The sequence below is a fragment of the Bison bison genome, unplaced genomic scaffold, assembly GCF_000754665.1.
Source record: "Bison bison bison isolate TAMUID 2011002044 unplaced genomic scaffold, Bison_UMD1.0 scf7180017864183, whole genome shotgun sequence".
In the NCBI taxonomy this organism is placed as follows: Eukaryota; Metazoa; Chordata; class Mammalia; order Artiodactyla; family Bovidae; genus Bison; species Bison bison.
In genome coordinates, this window is record NW_011494755.1 from 8,456,325 (window position 1) to 8,475,826 (window position 19,502).

The 19,502-nt window shown below is 40.7% G+C and overlaps 1 protein-coding gene across 1 annotated transcript in view; it reads right to left on the reverse strand.

Annotated features, from left to right (window-relative positions):
* SUSD1 (sushi domain containing 1) overlaps positions 1–19,502 on the reverse strand; it is a 127,684-nt gene that overhangs the window by 58,971 nt on the left and 49,211 nt on the right. Inside the window, exons 8-10 of the mRNA XM_010843579.1 lie at positions 18,795–18,981; positions 10,294–10,403; positions 5,632–5,824 (exon numbers count right to left, since the gene is read on the reverse strand). Coding sequence (XP_010841881.1) covers positions 5,632–5,824; positions 10,294–10,403; positions 18,795–18,981 — 490 coding nt within the window. The remainder of the gene's footprint in view (positions 1–5,631; positions 5,825–10,293; positions 10,404–18,794; positions 18,982–19,502) is intronic.

Here is a 19,502-nt window from a genome sequence, read left to right on the forward strand (position 1 = left end):
AAATAAATACCTCCTAACAAGAGGGAAGGTGGGAAGAATTTATTTGAATACTGACTGAGGCAAGGCATCGCTCTTGCTCTATGAAGACCTCACAGGTAGAATCCAAAGTTATACGTTAGGAGAATAAACATCGAAGTACGAAAACAAAAAGCAAATATAGAGAAGGTAAGTACTAATCTATAGCAAAAGGTATTAGCCAGGCCTGGGGAAGAAGAAGGAATAGAAACAGCTGGCATGGAAGGTTGAACGCTTACCACTCAGCTAGCCTGACGGAGCAGAAGGGAACACTTAGGAGGCCCTGGAACATTGGAGGATTATCCCTCCCAACGCAGTAAAGGAAAGGGTGGTAGGAAGGAGTGCTTCGGTTCCCATCAAAGAAACACGGGCAGTTCAAGTCTTAGAAATTCAGTTCTAAGGAAAGGTGGGGTTTGGGTGAAAAACCACTAACCCAGGAGAATTCCTGACCACATCAGACCAATGAAAGCACAAGTTCCAGAAACTCAACAGCAGCCCAAGGATCAGAGGAGGGTAATTTTCCAGGAAAGACAAAGGAAACTTCTTAACCAGGAAGCAGGACTCAGAAGCAAGTCATTCAATAATAGGAAGTCATTTGGATTAGAACAATTATTGGGAGCTTTCTGGGTACAGAGAAATTCAGAGAAAAGAGCAGGAAGTTGGGACTGTGTTGCAAGACATTACATTTCTTTCTTTCTTTCTTTTTTAATGACTATGAGTTTATTGCAGTACTTTTCTCCCCATTTGGCATGTACCCTCCTTTCTGTATATAGAAGTATAGTTAATTTACAATTTTGTGTTAGTATCAAGTGTACAGCAAGGTGATTCAAATATACAAATGTTCAGTTCAGTCGCTCAGTCGTGTCCGACTCTGCGTACACACACACACATATATATACTTTTCAGATTCTTTTCCATTAAACGTTATTACAAGATATTGAATACAGTTCTCTGTGCTATACAGTAGGTCCTCGTTGTTTCCCTACCTTATATATGTTGTTGCTGCTGCTGTTGAGTGGCTAAGTTGGGTCTGACTTTAGCGACCCTATGGACTGTAGCCTGCCAGGTTCCTCTGTCCATGAGATACTGCAGGGCCATTTCCTTCTCCAGGGGATCTTCCCAACCCAGAGACTGAATCCCAGTCTCCTGCATCTCCTGATTGGCAGGCAGATTCTTTACCTAGAATCAGGTAAAGATTCTAGATTTATCTGAGCCAACAGGGAAGCCCTACCTTATATATAGCAGCGTGTATATGTTAATCCCAAGTTCTTCATTTATCTGTGCCCCTTGCCCCCACTGGAGCTTCCCAGATGGCTCAGTGGTAAAGAATCCACCTGCCAATGCAGGAGACATGGGTTCAATCCCTGGGTCAGGAAGATCCCCTGGGGAAGGAAATGGCAACCCTCTCCAGTATCCAATGGACAGAGAAGCCTGGCAGGCTACGGTCACTGAGGTTTCAAAAGACTCATTATGGTTGCAAAAGAGTCAGGCACGACTTAGCAACTAAACACCACCGCCTGTCGCCTGCCATCCCTCTCTGGCAACCATTAGTTTGTTTTCCACGTCAGAGAGTCCATTTCTGTTTAAGACAATGCGTTTCACTTGAAGAGTTTCCTACTATAGATATGGATGCCCTGCTTACAGAGAAAGGAGGCTCTTTCACTACACAGATCAAGGTCTTTAGCAACGGTAGAGGGTGGGAGAAACAGGGCCTGAAGGAGAAATGAAAATACAAGGTTCTAAATACATGGGATAGATAACAAGAAAGACCTGGAGCCCCCATGGGCAAAGTTCCAAAATGTTCAGAGAGAGCAGATTTCCTCCTCCTATATAACAGATGAGCAGCCTAAGGTCAGACGGAATCCAAGGAACTTTATGAAAAGAGATTTCCCAAATTAAGTTGAAACTCATGGGGGGTGGACTTCTGATTGCTTAGTGACCCATAGAGGCTGACACATCCCACGGTCGATTATACTCACTGTGGATAATCTGGGGTCCACCTTGCAAAGGAGGAGATAACAATAGTCTCACTTTCTCAACTTGGCAACAAGACCCCCTCATTAAACTCAAGCTAGAGACTGCATCTCCTGCCACTTTCTCCAACCCACTCTGCTCCAGCCATGCTGGCTTCCCTGATGTTCCCAGAACATGCCAAGGACATGCCTGTCACACAGTGTTCCCCTCACTTCCTTCAAACCTGTACTTAAACGTCTCTTTACAATAGAGGCCCTCCCTGACCATCAACTGCCACTCCCTTTGCCAAATTTTATTCATCTTACCACTTAGCCCCACCTAACATATGATATATTTCCTTACTTGTTTATCTGTCTCCTCTCCAACCTCCTGACTCCAACCCCATGACAGCTGAGACTGTTTTATTGCTGCTGCATTGTCAGCGACCAGAACCTGCCTGACACACAATAGATAAGAAATGAACATTTATTCAATTAATGCATTTACACACCCATTGCACTTGAAGCCTCTGCTCACAGTCCAAGGCTGACAAAAGCAAGGTGGGTCTGGACGAACACGCGCTGGTTCTAGGAACAAAATTTTTCTTTTTTTCGAGCACTAATATTTAGTTAAAAGCAGTAGATGCACCGATTAAAAATGAGGGCCCTGGAGCCAGGCTGGGTTCAAATCCCACTTGTACCACTCACAAGTTTTGTGATCTTGGGCTTGCAGCTTAACTTTCTCTGTGCCTCATGGTCCTTATCTGTAAAAGGGGAATAATAGCAATGCCTTCCTCAGAAGGTTGGGTGGGCTCGGGTTGACTCAAGGAAAGCACTTTGAACAACGGCTGCGCATCTTCAGTGCTCAGAAAGCAAAGTTAGAGCTGATGCTGTGTATAAAATAGACAACTGATGAGAACCGACTGCGCAGCTCAGGGGACTCTGCTCAGCGCTCTGTGGTGACCCAAATGCGAAGGAAATCCAAGAAACAGGGGATCTCTGTATACGTATAGCTGATTCACCTCACTATACAGTAAAAACTAACACAGCATTGTAAAGCAACTACATTCAAATAAAAATTAATTTAAACAAATGAGTAAATAAAGCTAGCACTGTCATCATCACTACTACATCATTACATCATTATTATGTAATATAATAATGTATATAATATTATATTATGTAATATAATATGTAACATAATTACATTATGTAATATAATCATGTATATAATATTATATTACATTATGTAATATAATATGTAACATAATTACATTATGTAATATAATCATGTATATAATATTATATTACATTATGTAATATAATATGTAACATAATTACATTGTGTAATATAATAATGTATATATTATTATATTACATAAAATATTATGTAATATAATAATATATTACATCATCATGTAATGTAATGTACATATTATGTACATTATTATGTACTAGGAACTCTGTTAAACATTTTACTTGAATTATGTCACATAACGAATCACGCAGAAGGTAACTGAGGCCCAGGAGCAAGACAAACATATCTAATCCACGGGGTTTTTCTCACTGACATTCACACAACATAAAATTAACCACTTTAATGTATACAATTCAATGATACTTAGTACACTCACAGTGTTGTACACCTGTCACCTAATTTTGCTTTTCAAAGTTCTGTAACTCTGGGCCTCACGTTGAGACATTGAAAGATGAAACTTGGGATAATTCAAGATTACTTCAACTTTGGAGGTACCTTAGTAATATAGGCTTTCCAGGTGGCTCAGTGATAAAGAATCCGCCTGCCAAGGCAGGAGATCAACAGACGCAGTTTCAGTCCCTGGGTTGGGAAGATCCCTTGGAGGAGGAAATGGCAACCTGCTCCAGTATTCTTGCCTGGAGAATCCCATGGACAGAGAAGCCTGGTAGAGTACTACTGTTAATGGGGTCGCAAAGAGTTGGGCCCAACTGAGTGACTGAGCAGCACCTCCACCAAGAAGTCACGTCTATTACAAAAAACAAGATTTCTAGGATGTAACAGCTAGAACACACTCTCCATCACAAGCAGGCCACTCTGACAGAGACTTTGCAGAGAAAACACTGGGGAGGAAAGAACCTGGGACTCGAGTGCCTTTACATATTAATTTACAAGGAGAAGTAGGTGTTAATTTCAGACTTTCATTCCTCTGAGGATTGAACAGTTGGAGGAAATGTATATTCAAATTCTGGAAATGGATGTGGGGGCTAGGTTTATGCTGTGAGGAGGAATTCATCTTGCAATGTGTGTTGATACCAAGCATAATCTGAGATGGAAAATAAAATAGTGAATTTTCATTCTCCTGTACTGCATGGCCCTCACTTGTGTCTATTATATTTCAGAGCCTTCCAAGTACAAAGACCAAAGTGTTCACTCTCGACCCGAAAAGATCAGTGGGTGAACAGGATAAAGGCCTCAGGAAGGTAGGAGCAAGACCTATCTTACTCTACTGCTTTCCTTCAAAGGGGGCAGCGTCTCTGCCCGGCTGTCCATAGATTTGTCCCTTAAACCCTACTGATAAAAGAACAAAAGAAATTAATTGTAGAAGGACTTCCCTGGCAGTCCAGTGGTTAAGACTCAGCACTTTCAATGCAGTGGGTGAGAGTTTGAATCCCAGGGACAGAGGAGCCTAGTGGGCTGCCGTCTATGGGGTCGCACAGAGTCGGACACGACTGAAGCGACTTAGCAGCAGCAGCAACAGCAGCAGGGAACTAAAGATGCTGAATGCCCTGCTGCTGCTGCTGCTGCTACGGCACGTCAAAAAAAAAAAAAAAAATCAATTAATTGTAGCGACATCAGCATTTCTTGCCACTAGGGGGAGCTGTGGAGTTGACACAGCCGCTTCTATTGGGAAAGGAAATCAACCCTGAGTATTCATTGGAAGGACAGATGCTGAAACTGAAGCTCCAATATTTTGGCCACCTGATGTGAAGAGTCGACTCATTGGAAAAGATTCTGATTCTGGGAAAGACTGAAGGCAGGAGGAGAAGGGGGCAACAGAGGATGAGATGGTTGGATGGCATCACTGACTCAATGGACACAAGTTTGAGCAAGCTCCAGGAGAGAGTGAAGGACAGGGCAGCCTGCTGTGCTGCAGTCTATGGGGTCGCAAAGAGTGACACAACTGAGCGGCTAAACAGCAACAACACAAGCCACAGGGGAAGGCGCCTAATCTGCTTTAGGCCACTGTTCTCTGTGTTGCGTTAATGTGCTTGTATGAGACCCAGTCAGGTGGCCTCCTTGTCCCTCTAATGCCCGACACAGTGGAGCTCACACTTCCGAACTCCTGGAAGCTGGTTCTAGTTGCCCAAATGTCTACCTTTAGGTTTCAGCTGTCTTAAATTTGAGGCGAAAGATAGAAAACCTTACACAATGCTCGATCCATTACTCCTAGAGATTCCTGAGTAAATCATTCAGTTCCTGGTCTGTATCCTCTCTGAGCCTGAACCCCTGTGGGGGAGGGAAGATTCAGAGACCTTGTACCCCAGACAAAACTGGCAGTTTGTTAGACCGAGAACCCAGGTCTCTTGCCTCCAAGACTAGCATTCTTTATGCTCCCCCATGTTGTGTAGTTCAATACACATTTAACTTGTTGTCTTAAGACCCCAAACAGAAAGACACCCCACCTACCTGCTGGTGCGGTGGTTACTGTTGTTTGCACTGACAGCCGCTCCGGAGATCCCAGGAGGGTGATATTCACCGAGTAGTCAGTTGCTGGATGCAGATCTAAACACACCACTGCCGTCTGTTCCCTCGTAGTAAAGTTAAACGATGTTGCGTGATAAAAAGTATTCAGATACCACCTTCGACCTAGAACTTTAAACTGTCAAGAGATTAAAAGAAAGGGATCCATTAAATTTGTTTGGCTTGCAGATACCTATACTACAAGCAAAATGGAAAGAAAGCAAGGAGCTTCCTTCTACTTATCCTCACCCACAGAGAATTATTTTTAATACAATAGCAAGCTAAACTGGGTGACAGCTTTACAAAGTTACCCTACCTAGCCTATGCAACCTCCCCCTCAACCAGCTATAAGACTAAGCTTAAAATGCATAACTACATCTCAGGTGAACCAAATGTCAAGCTGCTGCTACTGCTGCTGCTAAGTCGCTTCAGTCGTGTCTGACTCTGTGCGACCCCATAGACGGCAGCCTACCAGGCTTCCCGTCCCTGGGATTCTCCAGGCAAGAACACTGGAGTGGGTTGCCATTTCCTTCTCCAATGCATGAAAATGCAAAGTGAAAGTGAAGTCGCTCAGTGGTGTCCGACTCTAGCGACCCCATGAACTGTAGCCTACCAGGCTCCTCCGTCCATGGGATTTTCCAGGCAAAAGTACTGGAGTGGGGCCACCACCAACTCAAGATGTACATATAATATAGGGGCTTATAAAGGAAAAAAAAATGTAAAAGTCCCAGATCATATGATCATCTGGTGCTTTAGCTGGACGTACATATTTTTAGAGTTTCCTTTGATGCTGGTGTCACTGACTCTTCCATCCTCTACCCTTCTTCATCACAGCCATTCTTCACCTGGCTCATTGAGAGATTCCTCTCTCCCCGACAGAGGCAAGCATTCCTAGCATTCTCTTGGGTAACATGAAAGTCCTTATATAGATAAGCCATCAAAACTTGGTCTCAGAGTGCCTTGAGTTCACTGCTGTGAAGTTCCTCCACTCCACCTGAGCTACCCATATCCACAGCCTAGACTGTGTCCTCCTCTGAGCTGCTCCACCAGGATCTCCTAATCCCCTATTCTTCTGGACCACTTGCTCCCACTCTGATTGCTCTCACGAAATCCCCTAAGACTTCCTCACTCAAAACTGTCTACTAATATTCTAACACCCCCACTCTCAGCTTCCCTACCTATCTCAAAAAAAACCAAACCATTGTTATATCACTTCTACCGCTCTCCTTGCCTGATACCCTCAACACCCTTACCCTTTTCTTCTCAATATCACCCACTCTTGACAATTGAAAGCACTCAGTCCAGCCAGACGTTTGACCTCACCCACGTCTACATTTAGACTGCTGCCATCTGCTGGAGAAAAACCTCACAACTATGGAGGCTGCATTTAGTCTGTCTCATTCTAAACTACCTGTATTTCAGTCTATAAACAAAAATTACTTCCTAGTTAACAAACTTGAAATCACACGGTTTGAATAATTTTATAGTCCTTTTACTTAACAACATATTATAAAATTTTCTCTATCATTAAATAATCCTACAAATGGATAGAGTGCCTGTTACTTGCCAGCCAGAGTATACAGTGTTGGGTATACAGCAGTAAATAAGATACAGGTCCCAACCTCAAGGAACTCACAGGTAAGTATCCAGGCAAATAAAATACACAGGAATAAGTGTTACAACACATGAGGCTGGAGGAGTACCCAGGAGGGCCACCTGACCTTCCTCCTTAGGGATCAGGGAAGGCTTCCTCATCTTAATTGTGGACTGAAGGGGAAATTGGCATTACCCATGTGAGTTGCAGATGTGAAAAGTCAGGATAGGAAAAACAATTCAAAGAAGGGATGGCATTTGGGGGAAGAAGTCAGAGAAGGCCTCCCACCAGGGAGATGACCAAGCTGATCACTGCAGGACAAGCAGGAGTTAGCCAGGTACAATGAGGGAAAGAAGGGTTTTGCAGGTAGAGAGTCACATATGTGAAGACACAGTGCTAAAGGGAGCACAGGAAGCTGGTAGGGGGTGGGGTACAGGACCCAGAGCTTAGAGAATAGATTAGCCCTAACTAAGTCGACTCAGGAGTCTTGGGAGACGGAGACGGTCACGGAAGTCAAGACAATGGGTAAGACACCCAAAGACAGGTACATTAGGACAAGAGAACAGGGAAGGCACAGCCTTGGGGTAATCAAATTTAAGGCACAGACAGAAGAGAGATCTTGTAAAGGAGACTGAGAGGGCTCAGACCAGAAGAGATAAAGAGACTATTTCAGTGCGAATATTGGTCCACAGCAGCAAATGCTGTCCAGCGGGAAGCAGAAGCTATTTCGAGTCTGATAGTGTTTGATCCGATGAATGTACGATTATTTATTGGAACAAATCCCTATTAATGGACATTTAAGTTGTTTTCAATTTCCCCTAATATAAATAAAGCTTCAGAGGATAGTTTAACCTTTCTGTGTATGTCTGCATAATAAATTACATTATATGTCTGAAAATTTACTGATAGACCCTAACAAGTAACCATTCTGGAAAGTCATGCCAATTTAAGTGCCCACAGCTGTGTGTAACAGGATTCACTCCAAGTTTATAGAAAGACTATGGTAACTCATGGTTTATATTTTTTTTTGAGGCATAACACATGCTCATGTGTGTTTTGGCAGTAAGCATATTCTCTTTTGCAAACTCCCTTTGAATGTTCACTTCTTTCCAATGGATTCGCTAAGAGTGTTACACATGTTACTTAATCTTTGTCTGACATATTAAAAAAATAGCGATTTTTAAATTGAACTCTTTAATCATTTTAGTATAGGCCATGAAGTAAGAATCATTTATCCTCTTAACCAAGGTGTTAACCAATTGTCTCCAAACCATTTATTTCTGTATTCATTTGAAAAACCATCTTTATTTTATATTAAATTACTTAGGTACCTGAATATATTTCTAGATCCAGTGTTCTTTCCAGTATAAAAATTTGAATATTTCACTCACCTGTTTATCCTTCAGTGCTTCCACACAGACATCAAAATAAGATTCAAGTTCAAAAGTACAGGAATCAAGGATGACCAGGCCACTACTCAGATTTTTGTCTCATTTCTTCCCATCTCCCGTGTTTTCTCTGTTCCTCCAAAAAGCCACATTCTCGATTATCCAATAAGCTACTCTACATGCCCACGGTGCCCTTCTTCCACCTCACGCAACATCTTTCATCTGGTGAATTCCACTTACTGTCTATGACTCGGCATCATTTCTGATTCTTGTTAAAAGAAAACTGTACCTGAACATCATCTCCTATTCCATTTATTTACTTTTTATCAAAACTCTTATGATACCAAATTATAGTTGTCTGTTTACATGTATGCTTATATTAATTCAGACCGAATTTCCAGGTCCTAACACATGATATTCTTCTGGCAAACGGTTGATGAATTAATTCTAATTTAATACTTAGTCTACACTCTGCCAGATGATTTGCTAGGCACTAAACTGTATGAATGTGAGAGCTGGACTTTAAAGAAAGCTGAGTGCCAAAGAATTGATGCCTTTGAACTGTGGTGTTGGACTCCTTGGACTGCAAAGAGATCCAACCAGTCCATCCTAAAGGAAATCAGTCTTGAATATTCATTGGAAGGACTGATGCTGAGGCTGAAACTCCAATACTTTGGCCACCTGATGTGAAGAACTGAATCATTGGAAAAGACCCTGATGCTGGGAAGGATTGAGGGCGGGAGGAGAAGGGGACGACAGAGGATGAGATGGCTGGATGGCATCACCGACTCAATGGACATAAGCTTACTCAAGTAAGCTCTGAGAGTTGGTGATAGACAAGGAGGCCTGGCGTGCTGTAGTCCATGGGGTCTCAAAGAGTCGGACACGACTGAGCAACTGAACTGAACTGAACTGAACAAAATTAGAAAGTTCCAAGCAGCTACCTGGAGAATTTCTCTGAATATAAAGCCATCTAAGTGTAGATACTCTTTCTCCCCAGTAAATAGAAAAGGTAAATGAGATATGAATGTCACTTTTTTTAAAATATTAATTTTTCAAGTACTAGGAACTCTGTTATGCTGTATGAGAATTTGGATTGGGTGACTGCAACCGAACAGAATGAATGCAGTGGGGTAGAATGAAGATCAGTCTGAGGCAAATTTGCAAAATTTGCCTGAACTGAACTGAAACTGACACAAAAATAACAAATCTCAGTTCCTACCTGATTACACTCACAATTTTACTTGAGATTTGTGATGTTTATAAATTCAAGTTAAATGAGAACCAACAGCCCTGCAAGAAGTTTCTTAAAAACCCACCTCCATGTATGAATTTGATGACAAAATCAGCTGCAACTAATATACCAAAATATTAATAACATATAATATATATGAAATATCAGAGAAAATGATAGCAAATCATTAAAATTAAATATATATATATAGTATCTTCCTTCAATTTAGTTCCTCACTTGCAGCTGTCTTGCATCCATCTCTAGAAATAAGAATTAAACAATCTAGAAGTTCATTCCATTCGTGTGTTTAAATACTCTGGATCACCACTTGGAGAGCACCCAAATATTTAAGTGACACAATTTATTAAGAATAGCATAAGAGATCTTCTTACTTGATACACTCGTTCTGATCCAACTTTCCTAGAATGCCTGTTCAATTTCAAGCAAACTTCATTAAATATTGAAATATTGAAAATCCCATCATCTTCTAAGAGATCATCACCTAAATGATAAGAAAGAACACAGGGAAATGTTGCTAGTAAAACATACCATCATAAAGGACAACTGCAACTCCGAGAGCCAACAGAATGTTTAACAGCAGAAGCATCAAACCTGGCTCCAAGTTCTGGCTCCACAGCTTCTTAACTGCATGACCTTAGCTAAGTCACTTAACCCCTCTGGCCCTCAATTTCCTATTTGTGCAATCAAGCAATCCGTGTTACTTTTTTTATATCACAAGCATAAATAATGTATATATATTTTTAAACGGTTGTAGGACTTTCCTTGGGGCTCAGTGGTCAAGAATACACCTGCCAATGTAGGGGATGTGGGTTCGATCCCTGGTCCGGGAAGATTCTGCATGCTGGAGCGACTAAGCCTAGGTGCCACAACTGCTGAGCCAGGGTACCCTAGAGTCTGTGCTCTGCAACAAGAGAACTCAAGGCAACGAGAAGCCTGAACACTGAAACTAGAAAGGAGTCCTCACTCACCGCAACTAGAGAGAGCCCCGTGTGCAGCAACAAAGACCCAGAGCAGTCAAAAATCAATAAATAATAATAAAATAAATGAAACTATTGTTAACCAATAAAGGTGTGAGATTTTAGAAAGTTAATCCTATCATTTGGATTGTCCCATAAGTAAAATGTCATGAAGGTAAGTATCTCAATAGGCAGAAAGTCTGAGAATAAGGAGAAAGCTGAATAAAAGTAAAGGTCAGGGATTAGAACTCTTAGAGCAAATGTTTCCAACCTAGAAGATGACCAGAAAGTAGATGACCAAGCAAGATGTTTGTTCTCAGCAGACAGTATTTCCAGGGCTCCTTAGATGAGGGCTAAGGCAGTAAAATAATCAAGAAGCAGATGTATTTCCATCCCTGTATAGAAGAAAAGTAATTTCATGCCTCCTGCAGTCTAATTCATTCCTTCGATGTTCTATTTTCTTAAGGCAGTTAAAACAACAACAAAAAAAGAAGTTTGTTAAGACCCCACAGAGAGTCTAGTAATACCAAGGCTAATTTTCAAGAAAAAAGCAGATTTCCTAACAAACAAGTCTGGACATTTTCTACAAATGTGAAAAAGCTTCAATGTTTAGCAGAGAGAAGCTTTTTATAACAACCTTTCATGTGTATTTCTCCCACTGGAGTCTTTGCTACCTAAGAAGAAATAATGATAACAATAAACTTTTGTCTTCAAAATCAGAACTGTCCATTTCAAATTTTAAATATCACTGACATAGGCAGCACCAGGCAATCAGCTTGGAGAAAATAGTCTTGGCTGGATGGAGGAGCTCGGTGGGCTGCAGTCCATGGGGTTGCGAAGAGTCAGACACGACTGAGCGACTTCACTTTGACTTTTCACTATCATGCATTGGAGAAGGAAATGGCAACCCACTCCAGTGTTCTTGCCTGGAGAATCCCAGGGATGGGGGAGCCTGGTGGGCTGCCGTCTATGGGGTCGCACAGAGTCAGACATGACTGAAATGACTTGGCAGCAGCAGCAGCTCTTATTGGAAGATGTAAAAATATGGTTATGAGAAAGAATTTGAAGACCTATCATAAGTGCTCTCTGATACCTTCACAACTTTCATTTTTAAGACTGCATAAGGATACCAGAAACAAAAATTGCCCCATGTATGCATGTGGTTTTGAGGCATACCAAGTATACCTGTGTGAGCAATACCACATATAGTATATGTCTGTACACAAACAGAACATAAAGCAGAAGTATTGTCTGCAGAGTTCCTGTCTCAATATGATTTTCCCACTTATATCCCTTATGGTCTGAGAACAAAGGCATCTGGTTCCCACTTCCCACCCCCAACCCTGACAGAATTGACGGAGAGTAGTAAAAATGGGTCAATTTGCATCTGGGTTGGAAAGAAGGGTTGACTGCCATCTATAAGGCAGAAACATGAAGATATTTCTACATAGCTCAGCGTGGAAAAATCTGGGCAAAGAAAAAGGCTGAGAGCTGTGTGCAATATGCTTTCCAAGCAAAGGAACAGGGTCCCAAAATCTCAATGGAAGGAACAGGGTGGACTGGTGCCCATAGAGTTGGGGCTGGAAGCAAGGACTTCTCCAGCTGGAGCCCCTTAGCCTGGTGGCTCCCAATCCTAAATGCCCATCAGCAGATCTACAGGAAAGCTTGGACACTGGTGGGTTTTTTTCTTCTTTTCTTTTTCTAATTCAGCAGGCAATTCTGATAAGCACCCAGGCTACATACACTGTTTGTTCTCACTACTTCTACTTCTAATAATAATAGTCTCTCGTTAGCACAATGGAGATCATTAACAGAGAAGGACTTCTAAGTGGAGGCCTGGGGCTCTGGAGGTTCCATTTGACAGAGAGCTGTGGTCGGCAAAAGAGGAGACTTGTTCCTTCCAGCCTTTGTAGGCGAAGGTCCATATGAAGCCAGGTGATGCTGAGATGACGCAAGAGCTACAGTTTTATTGATCCAAGATAGCCAAGTGTTCAATCAGGGCAGGAGGCTTTCTTGCAGCTGCTCCTCAAAGGACACTGGATCATCCAACCATCAGTAAATCCTTCAAGATGAGATCTGAGATAAGCATATCAATATTATCCAATAAGAAGGAAGACCAAAGGGAATGCCATCCATTTTATTATGAAGGGAATATCGATCCTAAATAAAACTTTAAAAAACATATTTATTTACCTATTTATTTATTTGACTGCCTCAGATCTAAGTTGCAGCACGCAAGATCTTTGTTCTCAGGGGAGATCTTTTCATTGGGATGCACGAACTGTCCAGTTGTGGCTCATGGGTTTCAGCATTTGTGGCTCACGGGCTTAGTTACCCCATGGCTTGTGGGATCTTAGTTCCCCTGTCAGGGATCGAACTTGTATCCTCCTCGTGGCAAGGTGAACTCTTTACCACTGGACCACCAGGGAAGTCCCTAAATAAAACTTTTACTTCCAAGGGTAAGTAATCATAATCAAGAAAGGGGGGAGCCTAAGAAATGATTCTACAAAGAAGAAGAGGGAGATCAAGCCTTGAAAGCAAAAAATGAAGACTGTTGAAAAAATATTGAGCAAAATAATGGCAAAACTCAGCAACATCTGTTTTGTACACTCAGTAAAAAATTTTAAAGATGTATTCAAACAGATAAAGGATGAGATGGTAGAAGAATGTGATAGCAGAGAGGAAACTGGTTGAGAGAGGCAGAAATAAAAGAGGAACTGGAAGAGACAAAAACCAAAAGGAAATGAAAGTGCAGCAGCGGAATTTAAAGTGCATCAGAAATGTCAACTCATAGACGCACAAATGCATCCAGAGAACAAACTTACTACATACTCACAGAGGGCAGAGGGAGAAGGCATGGATGTAAAAAAGAGAGAGAAAATGGAAGACCAATGCAGATAGACAAGGAATTCCACATAGGAGTATTTGAAGTGCAAAAACAAATGTCAACCACAAATCGGCACTTGCCACGGTTGCTCGTCACCTACCTCTACAAAGATTAAAGTATGTGCTGCTGCAGCAGCTGAACTGCAGCACCCGCTGCAGGAGTTCAGAGTGGAGAGCAGAAATGAGGCACTCTGTGCTCCCGGGAGACTGGCAGGGCAGGTCTTCAGATAGCTAGATATCCTCAGGAGCTGATTTTATGAGCCCAATTCTTATATCTCTTCATATCGAGAAAAGACCTAAAGTCCTTCTTGGTGAAGATTGTTTCTTGTGACTAGCAGAAGCTTCACGAGACAAGCAGAAACTTTCTACCAAAAAATCTGTACTTGATTCCATGTACTCCCCCTTTATCAAAATCACATATATAGTGTCTTTGGAACAGTTTGGAAGTTTCTCAGAGCTATCTGAGGTGCTGCCTCCCAAGCAGCAGTCCTCATACTGCCCCAAATAAAACTTAACTCTCAATTCTCACACTGTGCATATTTTTTTAAGTTGACACAAACAAACAAAAACAATACTCAGAGATTTAATGAAAGAAAATATTCTTAATGTGTAGATAGACTGAAATGTGAGGATCCAAAAACTTACAGGGCTGTAGGAAAATTCTGTGAAAAACATTAACATGTATATAACCCATGACTGAAACTTCATGAAAGAAAAGATTTCTGTCTCACTCACTATTGAATTCCCAATGCCCAAAACTGTCAAACACATAGTAAGTGGTCAATAAGCATTTACCACATGCACGAGTAAATGATTAAAGTCTGGAACTTCACATATAAAGAAAACTATGATATCCAGGCTGAAAAAGATCAGATTGTCTACATGGGATTGAAAAAAAAAAAAAAATCACACCTTCAAATTCCTCTTTCAAAATTTTAAATTCCCAAAGCCAATGTGAAACCTCCAGGATTCTGACAACAAAGGTTTTGTCCAATAATTTTATCTTCAATCAAGCTCCCATTCACTTGTGAAGACAACAAAATGAGCTTCTCAGATAATCCTGGGCTCAGAAAGTATCCCATTCCTCAGTAAGAAAATAGAAATCACGATGCAGAAAGAGAAATAAAAATAGAGGAAAACAGGAAAACTTTGGTATGAAAGAACCGCTAGTAAACACTAAAACCATGAAAACATACAGCTGTTTATATAATTGTTATAAATATTGCTCTAAGTTTATATAAAAATGAATTCTTAAAAGATGTAGTGCATGTTAAAAATTATTAAAAATAAGAGGCTGGCAATAAAAAGCTGTATTAAGCCAGTAGCAAAAGGAAAGCAAAAGGGGAAGGAATAAAAGGAAGTAAAAAATGCTAACTTCCTTGTCTTTTGGGGGGAGAAGTCAACGTAATTCCAGTCTCGACACTGGTAATAAGAGAAATACACATTCAAATAGGATTTTTTTGTTTTTGTTTTTCAATGTGTAGTACCGAATAAAAGCAAGATCTCTACCGTCTGAATCACTGAGAAAAGAACATTTGTGCAGCAAAGAGAGAATGCAATAGACATAGCAACAAAGCATTAAAAAGAGAAAAAATTAAGATGACAGAAGAAAGGAAAACCATATCACAAACACTACTGTGTAAATGGATTAACTCTATTTTTCTTACAAACGTTTGCAACATATGCTATCTCCTCAAGTACATCCATAGCAGTATTATCCAGACAGATTTTAAGAAGAAAAGTGGGCAAAGGCATATCATGCAAGCAGAGCACAAAGAAGTCAAGAAAATCAGGGCAAAAAAATTATTAAATAGGCTAAAGTGAGCCACTTGTTAATAGTGCAAGTTAGAATCTACAATTAGGACATCAATCATGAACATAAATATCATAACATCAAAATGTGTGAGACAAACTATCAGAATGTACAAGACAAACTGAGAAGAATGGCAATCTAAATAAGCAAAAAATAATAACAACAACAAAAACAGAAGTCCTGAAAAGCCTTACCACTAAAGTTGATTGAAGACTAAGTCTTACCTCATTTAAAAGCAAACACTACACCCAGTATTGCAAAACTTTGCCAAATAGTAAACCCCAAGAAAATGTCAGCAAATCCCCCCCAAAGAATACTAAAATTGAAAAAAAAAACCTAGAAATCAACAGCAAAGTGTAAATGTTGAGAATATTTTAAACCTACCACTTGATACATACATAATTAATCTTTCGATCAATGGGGAAACCAAAATACCAAGTATATAATGCTTTGAAAGTAAAAATAAAGGGAACATATATTAACACCCTCATAAATAATTCTTCCATCAAGGGAAAATCAGAATAGCAATTACACCGTGTCTTGAAAGTAAAAATAAAGAGAATATGTATAAATGCCTAAGGAATTCCACCAAAGTTCAAATCCAGAAGGGAGAAAGAAGAACTGAAGACTTTTATCATCAAACAGAAAATAATGGAAATAAGTTGAACCATGCAATTAACTCAAGAATTTAGTAATAGAACAATATAATCAACTTAAGAGAATCCGGGAGAAGGAAATTTAAAAATGAGAGAAATTAATGAGATAAAAAATAATTTAAAAAACCCAGAAGATTATTCTTCAGGGAAAAGAATAGTAATGAAACAGACAACCCAAGCTAAGCAAAGCAAGTGTTAAAAAGAAAGAAACACAAAACTAGGAATCAAAATAACCTGGGAATATATAATCTATAACTCCAGAGGAGCTGTCAACAAATATTCCATTTGACATTCTGCCAATATATCATGTGAACGTACGGCAAAAACCACCACAATATTGTAAAGTAATTAGCCTCCAATTAAATTTTTTTTTAATTTTAAAAAATTAAAAATAAATAGATAAAAAATAAAATCACAACTCAATGGGCATTTTCTAAGAAAGTATAAATTATAAAAATTGACTCAAGAATATGTAAGAAACACAAATCCCCAAAACCACAGAAGAAATTGACAGTCATCAAAGAATTATCTCCCAAAGGGATGAAACTTAAATGACATTATGAGCAAGTGTGTCCAGCTTTAAAGAAAGGGGATAATCCCGAAGTGATATAAACTTTTCCAGGATATAAAAATATGGAAAACTTCCCAATTCATTTAACGAGAACTGGCATAACGCTAATCATGAAATCAGATGGCTAAATGTGCAGGATCTAAATGAACAGAATGACAAATCTTCGCATGAAGGCATAAATAAACAGGAAAGACAAAACTCGAGTAGATATGGAGAAAATGTAGAAATGTACCTTGTACCCAGTTGGGATAATTCAATATAAAGCCCAATCCTCACTAGATTAACTTGCAAATTTAATCTAGTTCCACTTAAAATTTCAGACAGAAGGAGGTCTGGAGACATTAACAGACTCAGCCAGGGTCACTCAACTCTTAAGCAGCAGAGTTAAGATGTAAATCCAGGTCTGTCTGAACCCAAAGACCATGCTTGCCCCAACTGAAATTAACTTGGAAAGGTTGAAGAGGATGTTAGTAAAAACAGCAGACAATGAACAGCAATCTGTCATTGACTGAACAGGGACAGATGAGTTTGGAGTCCTAGGATGATCTTTTTATTTCTAATAAATCTACAGTAGTTTATTGTTAACTTTGAATAATTTTCTCTAATTAGTTACCATATTAAATTGACAATATCTTTCCCTAACATAGTCTTTACTTAGAAATAAATCATTTTATTTCTATACAAGTACCCTGAGACCTATTTTGTATAATTTCATAGTCTGAATGATATTGTAAAGACTAACATACTTTTCATTTATTTCTGCCACATCCATGTTACTTCCCAGTTCCTAGCAGCAGCAATACCTAAAGGTTGAGTTTTCTTAAATTCAATTCAGTCACTCAGTCATGTCCGACTCTGAGCCCGGCTTCCCTGTCCATCACCAACTCCCAGAGCTTGCTCAGACTCATGTCCATTGAGTCGGTGATGCCATCCAACCATCTCATCCTCTGTCATCCCCTTCTCCTCCTGCCTTCAATCTTTCCCAACGTCAGGGTCTTTTCTAATGAGTCAGTTCTTCACATCAGGTGGCCAAAGTATTGGAGCTTCAGCTTCAGCATCAGTCATTCTAATGAATATTCAGGACTGATTTCCTTTACGATTGACTGGTTGGATCTCCTTGCAGTCCAAGGGACTCTCAAGAGTCTTCTACAACACCACAGTTCAAAAGCATCAATTCTTCAGCATTCAGCTTCCTTTATGGTCCAACTTAAGTAGGTTTTCTTAAATAGGATATCAAATACCTAGCTGAAAACTACCTCAACTCATACAAGACAATAAATGACATCAATGGCTTCTCAAGGTTTGCTTTTAAAGAATTTAATTAATTTTGACATCCTACAACCAGAGTGCTGAAAAAAACTTATTGTAATTGTCATGATGATATAAAAATCCAGATGATATCTATGTGCCTTAGTGTTTATTACAACTTCCTGAGGCTCCTTCCCTCCAATCTGCTTTCCAACCAACTTCTACCCTCCTGCATCCTAAGGCTGCCTCCTCCTCTCCACCTGCTCACCCTCACTTTGAATCCCCACCCCTAATCAGTCCTGGGGTCACTTCTCATCCTAGATGTACAGCTCCTGGGTCAGCCTCCCTGGCTCCTCCTTTGTCATAGGCAAGAGTAAGAAATGACTTTTGAGTTTCCCACCAAAGATAAGCCAGATGGCTACCCTCTATTGCCGTGGACAACTGAAACAGAGGGCATCACTGCCTACTGCTGTCTTTTAAATGCCTTCTTGTTACCTTCCACGTCAACTAGAGGACCCAGCTGAGAATCCATACATCAGTGCCCATTCAGTCTGGCATCCTTAGGACAGGAATCTCTCCTACTAGCTCTGCTCTGGTTCTGACCCCTGGAGTAATTAACCCCTTGGCTGCAAACCTTAGAAAGTAACTGTGAACTCTCCTGACCTGTGGATTCTGAAGCACATTTCCCCACATCCTGCGCTTAGCATTCTCTAGGAGGAAATGAGACTTCACCTCCACCTACCAGCTGTCTGGAACTCAGTGACGGCTGGCACGGAGCGTCGGGGAGGGGCTGTAGAAATGTTCACGGTGTAGTTGGTGCCCGGGTACAGGTCTAGGCACACTTCTGGGGTCCTGCTCTCTGTGGTCAAATTAACTGTCTCCTCATGACCTGATTCCAGGGGGTCCAACCGCTGTCCTTTTATGTATATCTTTGTGAGGGGAAAAGACAAGAGAACCCACAGTGACTCCACTGAAAACAACCAAGAGAGATTTTGTAGTGGGGGAAACTGCTCTCTTACTACTCCCTTTATACTGCACTGCTCACCCCGGGGCAGGCAAACAGGGCGAACCTCTGCTATCAGGTCTCTGATGATGAAATCTGATCAGCCTGATAGTCCAGAAACCCTGAGAAGTGACATAAAATGGGGAGTTTCTCTAAGGAGTGCTATCCTGCACTCAAATGACCAGCGATCAATGGAGGCAGTCACAACCCGAGACTTGCTCGCTGCATCCTGTCACCCAGGCAGCAGATGCTTCTAGGCTCTGGGGGAGTGACACACGAGAGCTTGGAAACAAGCAATCATGATGATGCCAAATATAAATACACCCCCCACGCATACACCCTGGAGGATGACAAGCACGTTAAACACCACATGTAAAATAAAATAATCCAGATATCTGAAAAACTCTACTCACTTTAAAAAGGACTATGGGATTGGAGAGCTATTTG